Source organism: Melospiza melodia, chromosome 3, assembly GCF_035770615.1.
Source record: "Melospiza melodia melodia isolate bMelMel2 chromosome 3, bMelMel2.pri, whole genome shotgun sequence".
Classification (NCBI taxonomy): Eukaryota; Metazoa; Chordata; class Aves; order Passeriformes; family Passerellidae; genus Melospiza; species Melospiza melodia.
Genome location: NC_086196.1, coordinates 122,115,065 through 122,139,193, shown reverse-complemented (window position 1 = coordinate 122,139,193; position 24,129 = coordinate 122,115,065). Strand labels below are relative to the sequence as shown.

Sequence of the window (24,129 nt, the reverse complement as noted above, 5' to 3'; positions counted from 1 at the left end):
CTCCAGAACAGGTCTGTCCCTGACCTCACCACACAAGACATCACAAGTGGCTTTGGTCACTTAGTAACATTGAAACTTATAGTAAATTACAGAAATTGACCTTCAGCAAACAATTTCATGTTTATGCTCAGTCATAACCAAAGTTTACTGTTTTCCCCCATGCCCTCCCCTCTACTTAATTAAAAAATTTACAGTAACTTTTATTTCTACTCACAGATATACTAGCCTGGTTCCATTCATTGGCTACTTTCCATTCTTATTTACTGAACACAGCACTAAGCAGTTGCCAACTGAGAAATCATAACCTTACTCTATGGGAAACTGCACCCCTCTTCTGACCAACCCTACAGACCTCCTTCCAAAACCACCAAAAACTAATAGAATAGCACAACCAAATCCAACTTCACTGCTCAAATCTCTCCTTTACTGTTTTTGCTAGATAACATCAAACAACTTCCCCAGAGTTAAAAGCAACGTGTTCCTGTATTTCAAACACTATAGCTATGTTCAAAACTTATTAAAAACCCCAAAAACCTACCAAAAAAACACCTAGCACTATTTTTCCTTCAGTAGCTGTGAAAATCTGAGTTGTTTTTGAAGTTTAGGGGGCAAAAAATACCCCTCAAGTGGCCCCTATTTGTAACATATCACACAATGTATTTACACACAGTATTCGATGATCCTCCTGTATTTGAAGTATTTGAAACCAACATTTAATATCCACTTTAGAAGTCTGAACTGTGCTCAATGCAACATTAAGAAACTAACTGGCTGAGAAATTGTAATTGTATACCAGCAGTATATTATCAGGCTTTGCCTCAGTGGATGAGTCTGCATCTCTTTCATAACCACACAACCAACTACCAAATGCTGACTGGATGTTTGTTCTATGTCTCAAGATCTTTGTGTTTCTTGGGCCACTACAGACAGACAAAGGAAAGGGGTAAATTAATATAAAAACAGGACAACAGGCACAAGTAACGACAACAGACAAGCATTTTGTCCTTATTTCTCCAGCACCTGGAACACAAAAGAACCCTTTTCAGAGAGTTGCTGTCTGTGGAGCAGCTCAATGAAAACACAAGGGATCCCTGCATGGGGGTCTTGGGACACAGCAAGCTGAAGGTCAGCCAGCAGCATGCCATGCCAGCATGGAAGTCCCACAGCATCCCAGACTGCATCAACAGCAGCATGTCCATCTATTAAAGGAAGGGACCATACAGTACAACCAGTTCTGAGGCCCCTGCTGCAGGTTAAGACTGATAAATGCGAGCAAGCTAAGGGAAGAATTACAGTGGTTAGAAGCTGGAGCACATGCTGTGCAGAGCAGCTGAGGGAGTCAGGCTTGTTTGGCCTGGAACAGAGACAGGTTTGGAAACCCCCAATACAGCCTGTCTGCTTAGCAAACAGGGGGAGCCCAGGTTCTTCAGTGGTGCACAGCTGTCAAGTGTGAGACAGCTGGGTGACAGCAAGTATATCCACAACAGGTGAGAGATTTTTCCAGAATGAGTTCAGTCTACAAACTTGGGGGGTTTTGAAGAGCTAGGTGATGAAGCCCTGAGCAATCCAGTCTGATCTTACAACTTCCTTCTTGGTGCAGATTTGAATAGATAACCTGAGGTCTATTCAATCTGAATTATCCTATGAAATTACAAATCACAAGAGAATGCTGATAGAAAACAAAATCAGACTTTCACATCCCAACGCAGCATCTTAGTCAGTTTACTTTCCTAGAAATAAACATAGGCTATACTGTATTTCATTGTGGGATCTCAGCACCTCAGGACTGAGGTGCAGAGAGACCGAGACCACCCTTGGGGGGCTCGGGAGTCCTGGAGTGTTGCCAGAAGTGTCTGGTGGCAGGACTTTGATCCTACACAGGAGATGACATCTGTATGAGGACTGGGAGGATTTCACTGGGGTGAATGGTGAAGGGATAAGTTAGTTAGAGTATAAAACACAGGATTTAGGATTTCTGTACAGGGGGGTCTAGAGAAGTAAGATGGAGGAATTGGGGCGTGTCCTGTCCTTCTTCTTCTTCTTCTTGGCCTCCATCTTCTGTGGTGATGGTGGCACTTTGGGATTGGTCTTTACTAAAAGTGCACCGATTAATAAGAGTAGAAGGTATTGGAGAAAAATTATAAATATTGTACACGTAACTTTGGGTATAAAGATAAGTGACCGCCCCAGGGGCTGCGGGAGTGTGCCCATGGCTGACTTGCTGTGCAGACCTCTGTCGGGCTGAAAGAAAATCTTTTAGATAAACAATTAATAAACACTGAGACCGAAACAAGATCAGAAGTCTCTCCTCGTCCTTTGAAGCACGGGCTGCCCAAGGCCACCCTGGGCCTTTCCAGGCCACCTAAACAGCCGAGAAACCGACATTTCATAGCAAAAGCAGCCAAATACTTTGTTAGTCATATCAAGGTCACCTGGAAACATTAGCTTACATCTCAGCTCAACCATTATCACAACCTGTACAAACACTTTAAGCAGCATTTTATCCTGAGCTGTTATAATCTTTGCAAAGCAAGAGGAACATCAACAAGCAGACAGCCAAAACATTCAATAAGCTATGGATGTGTCCCCCCCATCTCCTACGCTTACAAGCACAGATTACAGCACAGAACATATTATGATTAAAGACCCTGCAAGGACATTACAGCAAACGAGGGCCTTGAGTATTCAAGTGGCAAGAGGAAGAAGAGGCAAAATAAAGGCTTGTTGCTGAGCGGGGCAGGGGACCTGGTGAGACAGGACTTCTCAATGACAAGTCTGAGCTACTGAATGCTTTCTTTACCTCAGTCTTTTACTAGAAAGACTAGACTTCAGGAAATCCAGGCCAGGGAGCAGAGTGAGAAAAACTGGAAGAATATTTACCCTTGGTGGAAGAGGATCAGGTTGGAGAATACTTAAACAAACTGTACATATAAAGTTGATGGGCCCTGTCAGTGTTTGGTATATGTCATTGCAGGGAACTTTACTCAGTACAGAATTCCTAGACTAATGCAGAATATGACTTGATGAAGGCTTCTATGATTATAGCCTAAAACATTCACACAGACACCAATACTATGATTCATATCAAGAATGAAACACAAAGTAATGGAGCACTTATGCACTGGGATGAATGTCTGTTAAACAACTTTTAGTTACCCTTTCTTGAATGTATTTGAAAAGTGATATCAAGTCTGTTTTAGCTCACCTATAAAACACTTCCCTCACACCTTTACCCTGAAAACATACCCTGACTAAGCACATGAACTACACCACAAGTGTTAAACACTATTCCATGGAGTTTGGTCCTCTCAACAGCTCTTTACAGCCCTACTGTAAAGTATAACAACTGCTAACAACAATTTTAGAAGAGGTCAGTACTGTAAGAGCAAAGGGAAGAAGCTGTAACACCCACAAGACTTTCCCGTCCAAATAGACAGAACAACTCATCTCATTTTTACAGTGAACAGCAGCACTGCATTTCATTGGGTAAATGAATGAAGGCCATCACAACCCAATGGTCTTCACAACCATCACACACTCATCATACCCTCAGAGTCAGTGAACTTCAGCATCCAAGCAGCATTTAAGAGCTAAGTGCAGTCTATGGAAGCAAGCACCCTCTCTCCCCACCATAAATATCAGTGGACACAACACTGGAGTCCTTGCTGTCAAATGGGGACTTGTATTCAAAGAACAGAGACAAAATGCTGGCAGTGTCTGCTTTCACAATAGTCCTAATTTTTGTTTTTCTCTGAACAGGAAGTCTTATTGTAAAGACTTACTGTAGGTAAGCAGCCAGAGAAAAATTAGAAAATTGCCACCAAGGAAGTTAATTATCTCGTTCAGTCAATGAACAAGTGGCAGAGGTTAGTAGAGTAGCAACTCATGCAAAGCTCAGAACAAATCTCAAACTTACGACTACTTCCAAATTCTTCAAACAGGAGCTTCACTTTCTCCCACTCTGTGGAATTCTTCTTGTTGGGAATATCCAAAGGAACAAAAGCACTGTAATACAGAAAAAAATCTTATCCTAGTTATTGAAAAATAGGAAGAATTCCATTTCTAAATTAAGAAAATAGAAACCCATTCATTCCTGAAGAAAAGGCAGTGATCCATTTTATTCACATTCTCCTCTGTATTTAGATCAGCAGAGTACATGCATATGTGTGTACAGTCAGGTCTGAGGTCAATGATCAAGTGATTTTCTATTTACCCATCCTGAAAGAGGTAAGGACTCCACACTCAAGTAAAATTAAAAGACATATTAATGTGATTTACTATCCTGATTTGACTCATATGCAGAGGAGAAAATCAACTTTAAGCATCAATTGAGACAAATTCTCATATAAATATACACTTCTGAAAGCCAAATTAAAATAATGAATGATTCTTTAAACAAGCATTGAAATATAAAGGGACATGTATATCATCCATTATTACAATTAAACACATCTGCTCCATTCCATTCTTTGTTCTGTACTTGGCCCAGAGAACTGAGCTGCAGGGAACTTCACTAAGTTGTTTTGTACTTCCAATAAGCCCACTAGGAAAGAATGCTCAGAGTTCAATGTCAGGTAAAACAGTGCCCTGGCTGAAAGCTTCCTGTTGTCAGGCTCACCATCTAAAGTCAACTAATAAGAATAACTCTTCAGCACCTGTACAGACAAAACAGCTGAGTTTGTAATAGCTGCAAAAACAGTGCCTCCATACCAAAAAAAACACTGAGACTGTAGCTTTGAGACATGAAATAGAATGTCTACAAGTCACAGGGAAGACAGATTTAGAGGGAAACACTTTAGGCAAAGAATGAAAGAACTCACACCTAAGTCCATCAAGAATGTTCATAAGTATCATTTGGACTTGGGTGAGAAATTGCTATTATTTGTACGACATGTTTAGACCCCACCTTGAAGTCCCAAACAAATACATATATTCCAGGAGCAGTCTCAAAGTACAAAACATGCTTTTGCTTCCAAGGCTGGGGCTAAACCAACTGTGTGCACATATAATCAACACATCAAAACCAAACTGATACTTGGCTAAAAAAAAAGTTCACATTTTAAAAATCAAGATTTTAATTTCTAAAGAAAGCTTCTTGGCTGCACAAGAGGCAGATTGAGGGCTAGCATTTGCTTAAGTTGACACATGCTTGTTGACTTAGAATTTAGCTCTTCTATCTGCCTCTTGTAGTAATGCTTTCTGTACAACAGCATCCAGACAAAATGAAGACAGGTATTAAAACCAAGTTAGGCAACATTTCTACTTATAAATAATAAAAATAAATAACTGGAGGTTTATTTGGTAAAAATGGTTAAAAGAGACCAAGAACATAGCTCAAGTCCTTTTTATTTTAACATGACTATGGATTTGCTATTTGTGGACCACATGCAGGAAACAAGCAAGATGGAAGAACATTTTAGGATATTTATAACCTGCGTGCCTTTTTTTTTTTCCCACTGAGAACAACAGGATTCCTTTTTTTTTTTGGTTGAACCAGCATGTCAAAGGACACTAATCAGAGCAGGGGCTACTGAATACATTATACTCTTAAATCAGTACTCAGATAAACCTTGACTGAAGGAGATGGACATCTGACTCTGCTCCTGCTCAAGTTCCATGCACCAAAGGCCCCAGAAAGGAACACAGGAGTTATAAATTTAGGTAATGCAAGCAAACAAAACAGCTCAGCTGTGGTGTCTGATACTTGGAGTTTTGGACACAAATCAAATTATTAACTGTGGTAACTTTAAGAAAAGAAGCAAATTGCTACGCTGTTCAAAACACATCCTGGGTAAATTATGATTAAAATCTAGATCAATATCTAGGCTGCAGAACAAGGAAAGTAAATGCAAGACAAGCAGTTTGAAAGTATTCACTCTTGGCAGGGCTAATACACAAGCGTAGATGGATAAAGTTGATTCTTAAATCAGAGTGCCATTAACTGTCATCCTTAGAAAATTATTTTTCAACACACCAGATTTAGACTCATTTCCTTAAGTGTATTCTGCTGTCATATAATTTGCATAACTATTTATAGGATAATTAGATATATTCATAGCTTTTTAAGAGCTAATGGTTATAAAAAAAATCTAAGGTAACCAGTTTAACTCTAAACACTGACAGCCAGAGAAGCATGCATTTTGGAACCAAATGTTCATCAGTCTCAAAAACAGCCTTTTTTTTCATACTAGACTGCTTCAGGGTTCCTTAATGTAAATTGCAGTATCATGGGCTTGTCAAGCCCCTTGACAAGCACATGACATTTAGAGACAGTAGAGGAAAAGTGCCTAACTTACGGGAAGGGAAAGTCATGATAAGTAAAAACTAGTTCTGAGCATCCCAGTACAAATTTGCCCTATACTTTGTTTTTCATGGTACTCTGTATCAGGTTTTTTGTGTGCAGAGGATTTAACTATTTCAGACATGCACATTTTTGCCAGACAACTGTTTTGTAACAGACAAGTAAAGTAAGTAGTACAAACACTGCTCCTGATAACAATGTGGACAACAACATCCTGCTCACTGAGCTGTGTTATCAAGTCAGAAAAACCTCCAATACTATGTGGCACTAAACACATTTGTTTCCCAAAAAAGTCACAATGATCTCTAGTGGAGCAAGGGCAACATCCCAGTAAGAAAAAGACACTCAAACTTTGAGCTTAATATAGCTTTTATAATTAATTTCAGGACAGCCAACCAGGGAAGAGGCAAAAAATTCCTTATGTAGACCTTAAACTATTTATTGACCTTTTTTAATCATACAGATTACTTCCTAAACCAATCAGAATGGAGGTTGTCTGGCCATGAGACACCAGCCATGTAAGCACAGGAAAAAGACTATTTGTTAGGCACCCAGCAGGAAATATTCCTAACCCCCTCAGTCTCAACTTGTGTGCAGCAGCACTCTAGTTCATTAAGCCTAGACACCTAGAGTCAAACCCAGGACATAAAATTCCAGCCTATTTTAACATTACTCTGATCCTAACCACCAGTGAGAGAATCCCCCACTATTGCAAGACTAATCTTCACTACAGTCAAACCACTCAGATGGAAGCTTCAGCTCCAACATGTTTATCTCTTTCTGGTCACATTGGAACTCTGTGGCCACTTCCTTGCTATGAAAACAGCTGACTAAGACAGGTAACTTCTTCAGGAAAAACATATACATAAACACTGAGACATATGCTACTTAATCTAGAATAAAACTATACTGGAAACAGAGTTCACATTTTTCTTCAGCACAGACACCTCAGTTGCCTCCTAAAACAGAGCCTTTTCCCCTTGAAGGGAGTCTTGCACCTTCTCTTAAAAGGGAAATACAAGAATTACCTTCTATCTTACTGGGAGGGAGGGAGAAACATGCCTTTAGTTACTGAGGATTCAGCTGACACCTACTAGAGACACTACCACAATTTCTAAACTGGATGTGTAACACAATACATCTATCTATACCTATGATGTGAGCTAACTGTCAGAAACTGCTTTTGCCAGAAATTTTAGCAATATTTCTAGACAATGATTAAGGTAATAAACTCCTGCAATCTCTTATAAGAGCAAATACCTTACTTTCACTTAAAAGGACAAGAGACTTGATAAAAACATACCTTTAATTTTTATCAAAACTAAAACAATATTCCAGTAAGATGGTGTACAACTGGAAGCATTAATTTCACTCTAGTTTCTACTTCACACTCCAGTACTCTGATATGGATCATTTTAGCATACATTTTGCAATTTTTACCAATTTTATTGCTGAGGTCAAAATGCTAAAAAGCTTATGACACAGCAGGCATGAGAAAGATTCAGTATTGGTGTGCACATGTCATGCTTAATGGTGATCAGAAATCAATTTTCTGCTACTACTTGGAGTTTCAGAGCAACAGCACTTGCTGCAAACAGGTTACTCACTTCAGTAACATTTGCCTTCTAAACAAAGGCCAGCAAAAGCTTTATCATACAAGGCACAATTAAGTCCAGTATAACCTCATACTAACATTCTTCAGACAACATTTCTATTTAGCAAAGTATAAGCACATAACATCTAATCATTTTCCTAAGAAACTGTTTTGCAATGTCCATTTCAGAAAAATCACTTGAGAAAAGCAAAAAGCTATTTGATGAACATAGATTAGGACAAATTTTTTACTCCTGTTGTACCCTGAAGCATTAATGCAGTTGTGTCAAAGCCACCATGTCCTTGATACCAATTTGCACTGCACGTTCAATCAGCTTGGAAGCACAAGCACCCCCATAATTAAGAAAACCATTTTATCTTCCAGTTAAACTCTTATTTTTCAGGTACATAATTCTCAGGATACTTAAGCTCTATTAGTGATTAAGCTGATGTTGATTATACAGATTGAGTGTATCATAATTTACCTCTTAGAAGCACAGAACTCTGATAAACAAATCTTGCATAGAACAGTGCTCAATACAAATACTTACCCAATTAACAGAAGAACTGCACAAACTGTGATGAATCCCAGAGTGTATTTGAGTGCAGTTTTAACCTGCTAAATATTAAAGAGAAACTTAATACATTGACATAAAATGAATATTAAGGGATTTGTGCAAACTATGAAGTATTATACTTAGCCTAACAGGTATTCTACAAAAAACCTCCATAAAGAGCATGAGTAATTTTATACATAACTCATAAGCATACATTCTTGAAACATCTCATAGCTTGAGAACTGTGAAAAATGACACAGAATTCTGCTTCCACCATAAGCTATGCATCCCAGCAGTTGTGGATGGAAGCCTGGATATATTCACTGCAAATACACTAAAAGAAAATATATACTCCTAATACTCTATATTGTGGCTATTATTAGAAGTCTTCTTATGTTAAGGTTACAACTAAACAGAAGGGATAACAATCATGATTAACTGATCAGAAGATTATTTAGAAAAGTATTTTCATTTGAAACATAGTACCTTACTGGCATGCAGTTACTGTATTCCCTGGCAGGTCTCAAACCAGAGCATTACAAAAGTAAACATCTTAGCTTCAGGTAAATTACTACCGCCTACTTCAAGGAAAAAAAACACTACAGTAGAAAGACAAAATTTGAGTACCTATTCCAGAATCAGAACCACCTTCTTATTCTCTGCTTTAAAAGCTGTCACTATATATGGTTTCTATTCTATGGAGTCTCACATAAGTTTTAAATTCCTGTGCATGACATTCTCCTCAAAAGAATTTTTAGAAACTTTACAGACTTCATGAAAATACAGACATTAATTACTTATCTCACTAAAGTTTCATTTCATGTGAGACCACAGTGCTTAGACTAGACAATGCCAGACTATGTCTTACTAAGAACTGCTCCAGGATGTTTATGGAACTATAGTAATAGACTTAAATAGCACAATGTTAATACCATTTGTAAATTAAAAAATCATTGTTGCTTTCCTGTTTTGGCAATATTAATTTGCCTTTTCATTGCTAGGTGCATTTACTAGAGTAAACTTACTGAGCATGTGTTGCCATCATCTTCTTCCTTCTCCTCATAGTAGAAATAGACAAAGGGAATCCACAGAAAGACACAGAACAGAATGATCGAGTACAGAGCTAGGAGGAAGAATTAAATTAAGAGACAGTTACATTGGCACTTCATTTACCACACAGTAATTCAAAGGAAAGAGTAAAACATTCATTTCCTCTCATCCTAGCTCCTAATTTCAAGCATTGAAAAGTCAAAGTCACTAGCCAGCATACAAGCTATTACCGTTTTGTGAACTCCAAAGAACTTTAAAGCGAACCCTTTCAGACTAAGGATTTCAGATCTATCTTCAATTCAGTAATAACAAAAGACTAGAAGTAATCAACTGCATGCAAGTGATATACAATACTAGCACATTAGCTTAAAGCATAGTGAATAAAAGCAAGCTAAGCCACCCAATTATTGCTCAAAAAAATGTATATCAAATGAAATTAATTTAAAGGTATTTTGATCATTGGACTCTGTACCAGATTCTCCTATTAACATAAGTACATCATGGATGAAAGACAAGGCTGTTACTGACCTCAATTAACAACACAAAACAAGCTATAGCAGTGTAGTATCATCACTTCATGCTCCCTTTTTAAGAGGACTAATTGGAGATTGCAACAGATATTTAACTGTGTAGCCACTAAACCAACCAGTCCTTCTGTCATGTCACTTTGATGCTCAGGTGATCGTAAGAAAGTGAAAGGTTTAACACACGTCTTTACTGTCAGGTTTTGAAGACATTAAGACAGCTGGTCAAAATCAATTAGATTGATTAGCCAGTGGCTAAAAGACCAACTTCAAGCAGACAACTTGAAGTTTAAATCTTCAGCTGTCTGTATTATAAGCTGAACATGCTTTAGAACATGATTATTTAGGAAAACTTTTTAATACTCTACATTATCTTATACTATGAACATTGCAGAAGTCCATGAGGAAACTAAAAACTGTGAAAGCAGTATGTTACAGTATTTGCACCCTACAAGGAAAGTATCCTAGAATAATTTACTAAGACTTCAAAACGTCAGAACTGCTACACAACCAAGACTGCTTGTGCCAGCACATAATTGCATCTTTGAAGGAATAAATAAAAGTACTCAGGATCACACAAGTCCTGTAATGTTTGTCTATTTTTCATCTTTGCCCCATTTTGCATGACTAACACCTTTCCACATATACATAAGAATGTAATTAACACCTTTCCATGAATACATTCATTCCCAACTTAAGTTTGTAACCTCTTATCTTGGCTGGTGCACTCCTCACAGTGCCCACATGCCCCAAAGAAATCTATCTTAGCCTTTTTTCCTGAAGCTGGTATAGAAGCCAAATAAGTTTCAACACCTAGAATCTAAATATGAATCTCTAATTATATCTAAATAGAACTCATTCTTTGGAAAAATATTTCAAAGTGTTAAAGGTACCTACTGCTTGGTGTATTTAGTATGGCAATGCAAGAAGAGAAACAAGTTCTCAGTTCATGAACTCTCACATTTGCCAAGAGCAAATTCAGTGCTATATAACACCTTGAAAACTCCAACCTGAAAAAGAAGCCTTCCTAGGCATTCTACAGCAGCAGTCATACTACTTCAATATTGTGAATAAGTGTGACTTTCCATTTACGTTCTAGCACATTGCTCTCAGAAACATTACCCTATTTAGGAAAGTGTTTCTGTAGATCAACTCCACAGTATTTGTCAAGCACAGCTACAGATCTCTCAGAGTATTGAGAATGGCTTCTCCTAGAACCAGACCACAAAAATATGAAGTCATATTTGATTTGCACTTAGTTCCCAGAAGCCCAAATTCTTGTGTCAATGACTTACCAAACACTTGCAGTAAGCAGAAAAAAACTCTATGTAAAAATCATCCAAGTAATACCACTTGCCCTTTTGGACAAATTCTTACTCAAATTTTAACCCAGGAACCATCAGACTTTTGCTGACTCAAAAAGGAAATGGAAAATCTCAATTTTAGCATACACCTCAAAGCACACAGGAAGACATCCCATAAAATTTAGTGGACAGTCCTTGTCACGCTGTAGCTGCGATTCATCAAAACATATAGGTCAAGATCTTGGTCTATCTCACAAGCAGATGAGAATCCACCAATAATATCCATACACAAAATTTCATCAAAGGACACTGGACATTGAGGTGACTCCAACAGGTAGTATTTACTCACTACACAACACATCTCCAGGTCACTGTCAGTTGTTTCAACTTCATTCTTTGCGATACAAAGCCAACTGTGTTGGACAGTTTTCAATTACAACGCTTTCTGCAAGAGAGTTTTCCTTCCACACAAACTGACATGCTTTTTTAGAGCATTTGCCAACCATTGATCACTAAAGTACTGTGAGGCATGTTCTATTACATTTGGGGTTAGAAATAGTAACACACTAAGCCACTATGGCTTCAAAGCAATTATTAGACTGATTTCCTAAGAAAAGCTTTTAGGCTGCTGAAATCCCACTTCAAGACACAGCTATTTCAAGCTTCACTCTGAGAGGTACCTCACTTATCATTCTACAAATACAAACTCATTCTACTTTTGTATCAGTCTAGTCAAGAAACCAGGTGGGAATGAGAAACAGAACACTTTTCATGGGGGCCAACACCTACTCAAAAAACCAAAAAAGCTTTTCTATGTTTAGTTACAGCTTTATCAGTAAAAAGCGATGCAAGTAGCAAAGTAATGACTAATATTCTAAAACATCAGTTAAATCCCAGTCTCCACATTCTTGCTACAATTACAAGTGACTTGGATTGAAAGACAATGACCTAAGCCCACTAATTATTAATACCATAAATTGTCAATACAACTACACAAGTCAAGTACGATATATATAGTTATTCTCCATTTTCAGGAGACACAAGAAAATACTGGTATTCATGTTCTAAGTACAAAAGAGTACTTCACTTCTGCTCATCCTGTCTGTTAAAAAAATCAAAAACAAAAACACTACCAAATACTTTCCTAGGAAGACAGCAAAAAAAAAAGTGGAATAGTATTCCAATGGAAGAGTTGCTTAACTTTCTCCTTCTCAGCTGTTATGGCACTATGCCGGGCAACAGCAGCAGGGCACTAGATGTAGGAGAGGCATTGTGTTTTTATATATGATTTTTGGAGACCTCTGAAAAACAAGTTACTATTATTGTTCACTTCAACACAGCTCTAGTTATAAAACCAGTTTTGAAAAAGTATCTACTCAAATTAAGATAGCAAGAGAAAAAAATTTTAAAGCCATGTTTAAATCTCTACCACCATCTGGAGGATACGCTATGAAATAAGACATTTTCCTATAGTATTTCAAGTAGATCTGTCCAGAAAGGCCAAAAACAAAAGCAGTTTTCCCAATTTAAGTTTTTATCTTTTCTAAAAATTAGTTCAAGATTTATCAAAACATTCAGCTAGCCCAAAACACCTTACAGAAGTTCATCAATCAATCGGTCTCACAAGTCTACAGCAAACAGACCACAGAAGAGCTTGAAGATTATTCCACCATTTGAGTTGTGAAATATTTCATCTATTAAACAAGACTTTGGTAAACTACAAAGAAAAGAAATCAAATACATATCAATTCCACTATTATAAAGTGAAGAATCTCTGTGTTAAAAGTTGTTTTGTGAAAACAGAAGTCTTCTTACTCCTTTTGACTTTATTCATTTTTATGCTGAGTGAAGTCAATTCTAGTTTGTTACTATCACTGGTAGGCAATAATTAATCTAATTTAATGAACTAAGTCCACTATTTTAAATCATCTCCTGAACTAAAAAATATTTTCAAAAGAACACGATAATCTAAAAGAAAAAACTTCACGTCTTTGGAAATGTGATCAAAAGCAGGCAACCACCTCAGAGCTTGCACCATTAACTGAAACAAGCATTTTACTCAAACTGTGCTGAGCACATTTCTACACGCACTACATATATCCAGTAGTAGTAAAACTTCTCATAAGTTTCATAAGGACTGCTAAAAAACTGATATAAGACTATGCAGAGCTTCGGTGAACAGTTATTTTATTTCAGTCATTTTTTAAAATATCAGTTCTATTTAGGATTAGCACTTTCAAATTAACTCCTTTATGTTCCTCCACAGTAACTACTACTTGGAACACAGTAGTTGCTGAATCTGAACACTTAAAAGTGTTGCACGCACGGTTGCATGAACTTTATACATGGTAGATGAGTTTCACACTGCTGCATATGTTAAATGCCATAAAAGCTACAGCAAAACCATGTGTTCCCCTTAAAGGACCACTAAATACACACACAGGAAACATGCGAACCACAGATGACACAATAGCAACCATTAGCCTTTTCATGAACTGGCTTCAGTATATTTGCAGTTTTAGGGGGCTTTTGAAGATAAAAAATATTCTCTGAAGAGCACTGAGTATAAGACTCGTGTTTAACCAAAAGGGATAACCCTATACGACCTCTAAAAACTTCAATACTTCACTTGAAGGTCCTATTACTTGAAAAAAAAAGCTAAAATACTTACTGTAATATCCATAAAGTACAGTGTCTTCAATTTGCCTTGAAACATTAGCATCAGCCCAGACCTAGCAATAAAGGATAGAAGCATTTGTTAGCAAATGTAATAAAAGAAGACTACATGAGAATCAACCACTAAACAAAAATATAGAATTCCATGCTAGAGTGCTAGCATCAGGGAAAACCACTGGGCAAACAGGAATAAGCATAGGACAGTTTCACAAAAGGAGGGTTATAGACTCAAAGGATTAAGCAGTTTTGGCAGCTCCCACAGATGTTCTGCTAATTTCCACAGTATCTTTATAAGAGTCTGGGAAGATAATCATAGAATGATCTGGGTTGAAAGGGACCAAACATCATCTAGTCCATCCATCCTGCCATGAGAGGAACACCAGGTTGCTCAAAGCCCCATTCAACCTGACCTTGGAATGCTTCTGGTGATGGACATCCCCAACTCCTCTGGGAACGCTGTTCCAGAGAACCATCAACCTCACCATACATTTCTTCTTTATAGCTGAATCCACACCCTCAGTTTAAAGCTGTTACATTTTCTTCTGTGTCCACAGGCCCTGGTCAAAACTGTTTCTACATCTTTCTTATAAGCTCTCTCTATATTGAAAGGCTGCAACAACAGCCTGACAGAACCTTCTCCTCTCCACACTGAACAACCCCAACTCTTTCAGACTGTTTTCACAGGAGAGGTGTTCCACAACTCTGACCATTTTTGTGGCCTTGTTTTAATAGATTTCTTGTTAAAACAAGGCCACAAAAATGGGCCACACAGTTGGACAAAGTACACAATGCACACAATATCTCCATTATAGAATAACTTTGTTTAAAATTTGCATACACAGATGCAACAATACTTAGACATTAGAATACAAAAGAAGTTTTTATTATGCTCAGTTATATATAATTCATTAACTTTTACTTTTGTTAGTTATTACATCAGTTTAAGCTATCATCTCCGTTTTCAGAAGTACAAGACTTCACTTTTTTTGTTTCACAAAGACTTGAATTACATGAATATTCAACTTAGCAATATCTAATTTCACAAGTCAAATTTCAAGAGCACTTATATCCCTTATTTCAACAAGAGCAAAAGTAACTGCACTACTCAGTCCCAGGGAATTGTGAGGAGAACAGAAACAAAGGAAGTGAAAATACAACTCTTAACTATGTTGGAAACTGCAGTCAGCCAGATGGATGAAATCAAGTTCTTGTGCCCACTCCCTCTCCTCCAAGAGAGAAACTATTGGTTTAAGGAAGCTAAATATTTTATGACAACCATTGACAGAAACTCAGGGGTTGAAAAAAATGGTCCAATGCTGCCCATACAGGTTAAACATATTTCAGAATTGTTTTAGTTTTGTGGGATCCAATCTACATGTGGTCAAGAGCAAGAAAGTAGTTATCCACAAGCACAATTCTTTAAAAGCTAGAGAACACACCAACATAACTGAATTGGTGACAAAAAAAATCCAGTACTGCCAAAGCCTGCATACAGAAGTGAAAAAGAGCTTTCTTCAAACCAGTAAGGTCAATCCCTTTCAGTTGTAAAGACATTAACAGGGAGACATGAAAATGCAAATGAGCACACTACTTAAACATTGCTCCCCTAAGACAAAGACACTTTGGCATTTGGTTTTTCAGTTCCCTCAGAACTGCATAAAGTCATCTGGAATGTGGGCTTGATGACATACCATGAACACTTTTTCAAATCTCTCAGAAAATCAGCACCAGCTTCCTTTTTCTTACTATACTAAGACTTCCAGTAGATCAGTTTACATTAAGCTTTTAAAATTCACTGTATGAACTGTATTAGATTATCATCCAGCTGGAATTTGAGCAGAAAAATACATATTCATTTTGACATCTAAGCAGCAAAAAAAGGGATGAAAAATATTACAGCAGAAGGGGCAAAAGCAACACCTGAAGTATCTGTCAGGTACACAATAAGCTCAGTCTTTGAAGACTGCCAGGCTCACACCCAACAGCATTTTAAAGAAGAAATTTCTATGCATTTGTATTAAAATATACCACAAAAGAATCTGAATACAATAAGAACAGATACAGAACATTTAAATTGCCTCATGTTATATATTAAGAAAATGCTTACTTTAATCAAGGCTAAGGGAAAATCAAGACTGAACTGGACTGTTTGCATTACTTGATTCCAAGTAGCTATTAGAAAAAAGGTCTCTCCTATGAGCAATGGAGACATTTAAAACCACAAAAGCCAAGAACAAGCAAGAAAAGCAACAGTGAGACCCAAAGCTTGAGAGGTTAAGAGACACAGCCATTGTACAGAAGTGGCAGCTAGTAAGGAAATACAAAATGGCTTAGCTGCCCAAGAACTGCTTCTCCTTCAGCTACAGAGAAGCATTTTTAACACAATACAGATGAAGAACTTTAAACATTGCAATTGCTTTTCATTTTGTTTTCCAAATTAAGTTGCACACAGGACCAGAGTAGTATACTAGGAAACATACCCTACACCATAGTAAAATAGTGAGCTGCTATATTACACCAAACAAACCCAAATTGCAAATGTGTGCATTTCACCATTACTTACCTGTGCCTCAGAATACAAACTTTGCATTACCCTGCACAAGAAGAATACATAATGCAAGCCAACTTAATGGTATATCATAATTATTATGTTAGCTTTCAGTCAGCTGCCAAAGCCCAAATTTAAACAAACCACAAAGCAAAATGCTTAATTCTAACAGGCAGATTATCCATATGCACACACCATCAGCAGCTCAAAGGCAGTAACCAGTCCATCTGAGCTGTTTCAAAGGCTACTGACAGTAGCACTGTCTTGTCAAAAGCAAGCACTGCTACCTAATGAGTATCAGAGCTCCAACAGCCTTAACATCTCTGGCGACACACTAAGCTGCTAGGTATAGCAATTAACTCAACTAGCATATCCAGGACTCAGCTGAGAACTCATCTGAGCAGCCTCCTAGATCTAGTCTTTTTCTTTTCCATTCGTTACAACCCAAGCTTACAGTATATACAGTGAATGGCTTAGAAGCATAATAGATTAGGGAGCTGAAAATCCATACTGCCTTCAACAAACAGTTTAAGGTGGTCAAAATGGGACCACAAATTCTCTAAGGACCTGCAGAACTCAGGCAATCCACACTGTTGTGCTGTACCTCACTTTGTTCCATGCAGTCCAGCAAACACATATCACCTTTAAAACACCTGTACCAATGCATTGTACTGAGAGACAAGGGAACCTACAAATTGCAATGATATGTGCAATGAGCATAATGACCCATATTAAACTATTATGCTTAAGTATTTTGTAATGTAGGTCATGTTAAAAACTAGTGTAAAAAGTACATATGCTCATAACATGTTGCTACGTAAGTAAAGATATAAAAAAAGCAGCTTAAGACACTAAGTTTACCTAAATGCTAAAGCCAAAGCAAAGCTCCCTTAGAAGATTAATTTTATAATTATATTAATGGAAAATTAGTTACAAAGAACACTTGCTCCTGTGTTAATCATTGAGCAGAGTCTTTCTCCCAGCAACTCTGTTCAGGTAGTGACTCATGTTAACATATTTTAACAGAACAGTACTATTTGAACTCTACAGATAACTTCCACAGATAAAAACCATTGCAAGTTAATCTGACTTTCCACCGTTTTTGGTGAGGAACAGCCATGAATTTGATTCTTTTGTCCCCATTAATTTTGACATTTTTACTGTCACTGCTGCACCCTGTAAGACTTTCATAAGTACCCCAGGGAAGCTAGCTCCCAATCTCTGCAAATGTCCCTTAACAGAGCTTAAAGTTATGCAACATGACAGGTCTCAGTATTTGTGATGTTTCATCAAATGCAGATGAAGCACTCATTCTTCTGATTAGCCTCTCCCAAAGCTTAGGCAACAAAAGGAAGATGCAGTATGAAAGACTGGAGACTGAGTCACAGCATGGTTAGATATGATTTCATACCCAGATCTCAGATTTTCCAGCCTGTTACCTCGAAAATGGGACAGTGCCAGGATTTTGACTGCCAGATGGAAAGCAGCATCCAGAAACATGCACATCTCAGCCTCATCTGCCTAGCAACAAAATTCTGGCCAAGTATTATTGCTTCATAAGCAGTAATTGTTACTCGGGAAGGAGGCATGGTCTCAGTCAATAATAACTTCTCAGTTAGCATCTTTCTAAAAATAAAAACCCTGGACATTTCTAGTGGTTTTGTATTCTGAGCATCTACATAATGAGTTGTTCCCCTCTCACCCTAGTAAGATGCAAAAAACCTTAAATGGTCTACACAAAGTACCTCCCATCAAGCAGATGCTACTCTTTGAATCATTAAGAGGACCACTGGCTTTTAACATCTCACACAGACACCCAGGGCTTGTGACATATTCAGTCTTAATCAGACTGACAGAAGCCACTGGCTTTTAACTTCATGCACTAGCAAGAATTCATACATTTCAAAAAGGAAATGAAAGGTTTCATTACCTTCTCTGCCTTCTGCAAGAACAGTGGGAAAAGAGACAGAAAAGGAAGCATCCTTGTTTCAAGCAGTCTTCCTGCTGCAAGACAGCATCAGCTATGCTTTAAATATTTATGAGACTTGTAGGTCAGACCCAGAGAACTTGGGTTCCAGCAAAAATATTATGTTTTTAAGCTATAGCAAGCTTTTCTGTTCCTGTGTGCTTGTTGTAAGCCCAACAAGTTTTCAGATCAAACAGATCAGATGAAACTGGATGCATTTGAAATCCTTTGAAACAATCCAAAGCACTGACAGTGCTCACAGTCAAAACCTTTGAGCTGAAATGCTGCTGCTGAGCATTATCAGGACTTCACTTGCAAGGTAATACTCAAGTTTTCATCAGTATTAAACCAAAATCCTCCTTTCCTACTTAACAGTACTAGGAATCAAAGTAATCCTACCCTCCAGAAAGGTGTTACAGTGAATTCTACTGTGTATCTACTGTGTAACTACTGTGCAAAACTTGCCAGTACCAAACCCGCTCAATTCACACAGTATAAAAACTTTAAAATAATATTTGTTAAGTGTCAAAACGTGGTGAGATACACCATTATGTGCTAAATACTACAGGCCAATTTCACCATAAACCATTATTTGTAGTAATTGAAAGATGTATAAACATTATCTTAACAGTCCTGTTGAAATGAACAAAACCTCAAGTTAACAAAGGCTGACCAAGGCACACCAAGGAAGACACTTCAGAACACATGATGGAAAAGGGCTACACAACACTTTAAAGAGAATTCCTCCAGAAAGCAGCATAATATTCATAAATTTCAGAAAAAGATACTCTGCTTGGGTATTACAGTTCAGCCAATCTTTGTGGCCAGGACATACCACCTTCCCTTGTCACAGGACACACACACAATTCCCAATGAGAACTTTGAACCTTCAAAGCCTTCAACTTAACCTCTGCTGTTAGTGTAATGTGATTCTCCCTAGGTTTACAAGCTTATTCATCTTGTAAACCTTCAGCTATATCCACAAGTTGACAGTAGGGTCAGATACATCAAAAGTGAACTGGAAGTCCACATATAGTACCTCTTTCAAGTTGAGCACCCTTGTTTCTCATGACTCTCACCACTGATACCAGGAATTACAGCTGGGACTTAGAGGAAAAGCATACACACAGAAGAATTTTTTACTTAGAATCTGGCTAACTGCCACTACTCTTTTGGCATCAGCTCTGAAATCATCCTCTTGGAGTTTTTTGATGAACTACTAATTTATCTACAGAGAATATTATCCACATCTGCTACCTGGATCTCCCTCAAAAAGTCACTGAGCATATTAAAGACTTAACTCACTCTGCCCATCCAAAGCAATGAAGGTTTCTTGCCAGAGCCATAGCCCTTCAGACCCCAGCATCATTTATAGGGTCTTGGAAGTGTTGGATTTGAAAGAATGGTCCAGAGAAAGGCCAGTAATCTTCAGGAAATATTCCAAACACAATTCAGTCTATCCCACTTGCAAAGCAATGGCAGGAAAGAAGCACATGTTACTGAGGGCCATTTAAAAGCTTTAACAATTCATGAAGACCACAGAATCATAGAAATACTGAATTGGAAGGGACCATCAGGATCCATCAGAATCACCACTCCCAGTCCTGTGCAGGACACCATGTGCCTCATTTTAAGATGTTGTCAGCCTCCTACATCATTACCCCTTGAACTGGAATTACCAAATCAATAAAGCTGTGTTTACCTACGGGTTTGTAGGTTCTGACTGATTTCAGATTCACTCCACTTAGAAGGCCACATTAATATTTCTATACCATAATTTCAACACCTGTGTTTGGATGAAATGCAGTAACGTCAGTAGATCTCATGTTATTTCTGCAAAGCTAGAAACTCAATTCAGCTGAGACTTAAAAGACATAGAAGAATGCTTCTTTAAGGCAGTATGGAGCAATTGTATTTTAACAAGCCATAAGAAGTACCTACCAACATTAGGAACTAAGCAGAACAAAGAAGCCTCAAAAGCACAGGCAAAAAAGTACTTTACAAAAAAAGTGTTCACCACAAGCATGAATGCTTGCTCTCAGTAGAATTTTTAAATAGCACCTATCCACCTCACCATATCCCAACATGTGTCCATTAACAAGGAATTCTAGCCCACAAAAAACAGTATTATAAGTAGTTTTCCTTAAGTAACTGTATTTCCTTAAGTAAAAATTTGTAGTGACTGCATGATCACCTTTGATGACCTGTTCTCACAGGTTTGTTTCTAATCAAGCAAAGTACACATTAGCAAAATGTGTCCTTTGCAGCACAGAATTCTGCTTAGTCCCCATTAGATGTGTATTTTTCAGCTGGACCTAGTTGCACCATGGTTATTTCTCTAGATAGTCAAGCTCAATGTATTTAAGACTACTGTTTTCATTGAATTGCTACAACCCTGACATGTGAAACATCTCTTCCATCATCTAGAATGTCTTTAATTCCAAACAAGCAAGGCCTGAAAACACTAACTTTTCTGAATATCATTGAGTAACAACTTAATTTATTCTGTATTCACCATGAGCAATAAAGATGACAAAAAACACATGACAGCTCAATTCTAAAAGCTTCTCATAACTTGCACCATACCAAAATCACTGTATGAGCTTCAAGCTAGTTTTGAAGCATTACACAGATCGGGCAAGCCCTATATGTTCCTTTGCAAGTAAGGCTGGAAAGCAGTACAATCTGGTGAGCAGGCATTTACCTTGCTCCCACTCTATCACTTGTTTCAGGATCATAACTTTTACAAGAGACCCAGTTAAGCTCCAAACCCAAGTAAGTTATTATTGAAGTTAGCTACATGCTCCAGTTCAACCTCTTGTTACTCACAATGTGCTCACAAAGACACTGGGTCAGTATCTTCAAGAACTCTGCTTGAAAATTCAAGCAATACTTGAAGCATTGGGAAGATCTGTTACAGAAATACTTAGAGCAGATGACAGCAAGTACTCATATCATTAGGAACTCATTTTGCACAGCAACCCACTACAGTTTATAAATGCAGGAGTTCAGTTAAGGCTTTATCAGCCAAGAAGAGATACTACAGCATTCCCCTCTGCCAAGGGTTCCTGCAGCTTTCAAAATGCTTAATTCAAGCTTTACATTGCAGGTAGATTACCACAGTAAATCTTTATAAATCTTTAAATGTTCCAGCACTAAATTTTTTTGCTGACTAAAAAGACAATTAAAACAATGCTAAGTTACAAAGGGGCTATACAGTCTATTTTTGACCAAAAGTGCAACAAGTTTTATTCTACAATGCCCCATCATGAGGCACTAAAAAGCAACCCTTAAGCAATTTGTTTATATTTTCCGGACAGTACATTCACTCTAATGCACAACAGAAGGAACAAGCACTTGGAAATGAGCAGAATATCTGAGAAAGCACAGATGTCTAAATCGAAATCCAGTTCAAATACCAGATATGAGTGTTTAATCACAGTACTAGTACCCAGCTTTGAGAAAAGTCAAGTCACTAAAACAGGTATTAGCACTGATTCCAAACACTTTCACAGCCCAGGAGCATCCTTTTGCAACACAAGTGCTTGTTTTGAAGAGGCAATTAACATTTTTTAAAGTCCATACCTTAAATGTACCATTTTGGTTTTTCATATATGAGACCAAAAATATGTCCACTGGCAGGAGTGCAGATGTGATAAGAGCAACGGCCAAGGCAAAAATTGCTGTTATGGTAGAAACCACTTCGCTTTCCCGCCGACTCTGATACTTGCGCACATAAACCCAGCAGAAAATTAAAATCGCCTGAAACACACGGGAAGAACACTTATAAGTTGTATAATAACAATGTCCGCAAGTAGGTACTGATGTTAGACCCTGTACGGATGCCTGGCATAGCATCAGCACACTTTTACCTGAACACTCAGCACCCGGGTTATACTGACCACACAAAAGTCACTGTTCCTTAAGAGCAGCTTGAGCAACGCCACCAGCGCTCACCCACGGAACCCGCGACAACACAAACAGCGCTTGCTCGCCGGGCGGAGGGGCAAGGCAGCCCCCGCTCCAGCTCCGGGCTCTGCCCTGCGGCACCACCGCCGAGGCACCCGCGGGGGAGCACTCGCGGCCGGGGCAGCCCCAGGGGCACGGGAGAGGAGACCAAGCACTAGAACAGCGAGCGGCCGAAGAGGGAGCAGCAGCCGGCCCAGGGAAGGGGAGGGGATGTGTGAGGGGGCCGCGGCAGGGCGGGAGAGCCGCCTCTCACCAGCAGCGCCAGGCCGAAGAGGCACCATCCCGTCAGCAGGTCAGACGCCGCCGCCGCCATCTTCACTTCCGTCAGCGGCAGCGCGGCCGCCCCGCCGAGGCGGCGCTTAAAGCGGGGCGGGCTCGCGTCACCGCGGCAACCGCCCCACGCCGCGTGACGTCACGCGCCCCCGCCCGCCCCGCCCGCGCTGCTGACGGGAGAGCGGCGCTGCTCCGAGGGCTGAAGTGACCGGAGCCGCGAGTTCCACGGCCCCGTCCCGTGGCAGAGCGCTGCCGTCGCGGGGCAGGAAGGGGAAAGCGGGGTGATGAAGAGCTGTCCTCACCTCTTGCTCCCGAGAAGGGTTTCCTGTCCTTCCCTCCTGGGGCCGGGAGTCTGACAGGGCAACGCTCGGTCCGAGCGGACTCTTGCCTGAGGGACGGCGGGAGGGTAGGAAGGGGTTTGAGGAAAGGTAAAAGGTGCGCTAGGAGGTATCAAGCACTTTCAATCCTTTTGGTTTTGCTTCTTGCTGTAAAAGTATCTAAACCATCTCCCTGCGTGCCCTGCCGCGCCCGTGTGCGGGCGGTGGCGGCGGGTCGGGGCCGCTCCGTCGGGGCAGTGCCGGGAGGGTGTGCGGGAGCCCCGCACCTCGGTGCCCCTGGCCCGGGCTCTGTTTAACCGCGATAGTGCCAAACTGCGGGCTCGATCCCGGGCTGGTGGGAAGCCTCGCTTCGGGACGCCGTGCCCGCTGTGAGGGCAGCCGTGGGCCGGGAGGGGTGCGGGGTTAGGAGGTGCCTTGCGGAGCTCTCGTTCCCGAGAGTGTGGATTTGGTGGCACGGGGAGTGGGAGACCCTCATGTGCAAGGTGCTGCCGTGTGTCTTAGTCGCTACTTTGCTCTAAGTGCTGCACGCATAGAATCATGGAATCATCAGGTTGGAAGAGATCTTTCAAACTCGTCCAGTCCGACCGTCCGCACGGCACTTGCCACCGTAGCCCCTAAACCACGAAACCGCATCACCCAGCACCAGACCCGGACACCTCTTGTTGCACTTCAGGGATTGGGAGTCCACCACCTCCCTGGGCCACCTATTCCAATGCCTGACCGCCCTAACAGTGATTTTTTCCCCAATATCTAATGTGAACCTTCCCTTTCTCAGCTTAAGGCTGTGAGGTTGGGTTCAAAGGGCTCTGTCTGTCTGCAGGAGGGCCCAGGGATAGCCCGGAGCCCCGTCGGGAGCGTGGGCTGCTGTCCTGGGTGTCTGCAGGGTGCACAGGCAGCTCAGGGGTGGAAATGTTTAAGAGCCTTGCTCGTTCCTCAGCCTTGGTACAAGGGGCTCGGAGACATAAGCAGGCAGGCAGGGGTGGCCACATTCATGTCCTGAAACAATAGATACGTTTTCTGTGTTTCCATT

The 24,129-nt window shown here is 39.7% G+C and overlaps 1 protein-coding gene across 2 annotated transcripts in view; it reads right to left on the bottom strand.

Moving 5' to 3' along the window:
• The window catches only part of LMBRD1 (LMBR1 domain containing 1), a 67,216-nt gene extending 44,368 nt beyond the window's left edge, over positions 1 to 22,848 (bottom strand). Inside the window, exons 1-6 of one of the 2 annotated variants that reach the window (XM_063152976.1) lie at positions 22,742 to 22,848; positions 22,105 to 22,281; positions 14,001 to 14,061; positions 9,477 to 9,574; positions 8,446 to 8,513; positions 3,917 to 4,005 (exon numbers count right to left, since the gene is read on the bottom strand). In XM_063152976.1, coding sequence (XP_063009046.1) covers positions 3,917 to 4,005; positions 8,446 to 8,513; positions 9,477 to 9,574; positions 14,001 to 14,061; positions 22,105 to 22,281; positions 22,742 to 22,801 — 553 coding nt within the window. In that variant the 5' untranslated portion in view covers positions 22,802 to 22,848. The remainder of the gene's footprint in view (positions 1 to 3,916; positions 4,006 to 8,445; positions 8,514 to 9,476; positions 9,575 to 14,000; positions 14,062 to 22,104; positions 22,282 to 22,741) is intronic. The other variant, XM_063152977.1, reaches the window with a different exon arrangement.
• Positions 22,849 to 24,129: the final 1,281 nt, after the last annotated feature.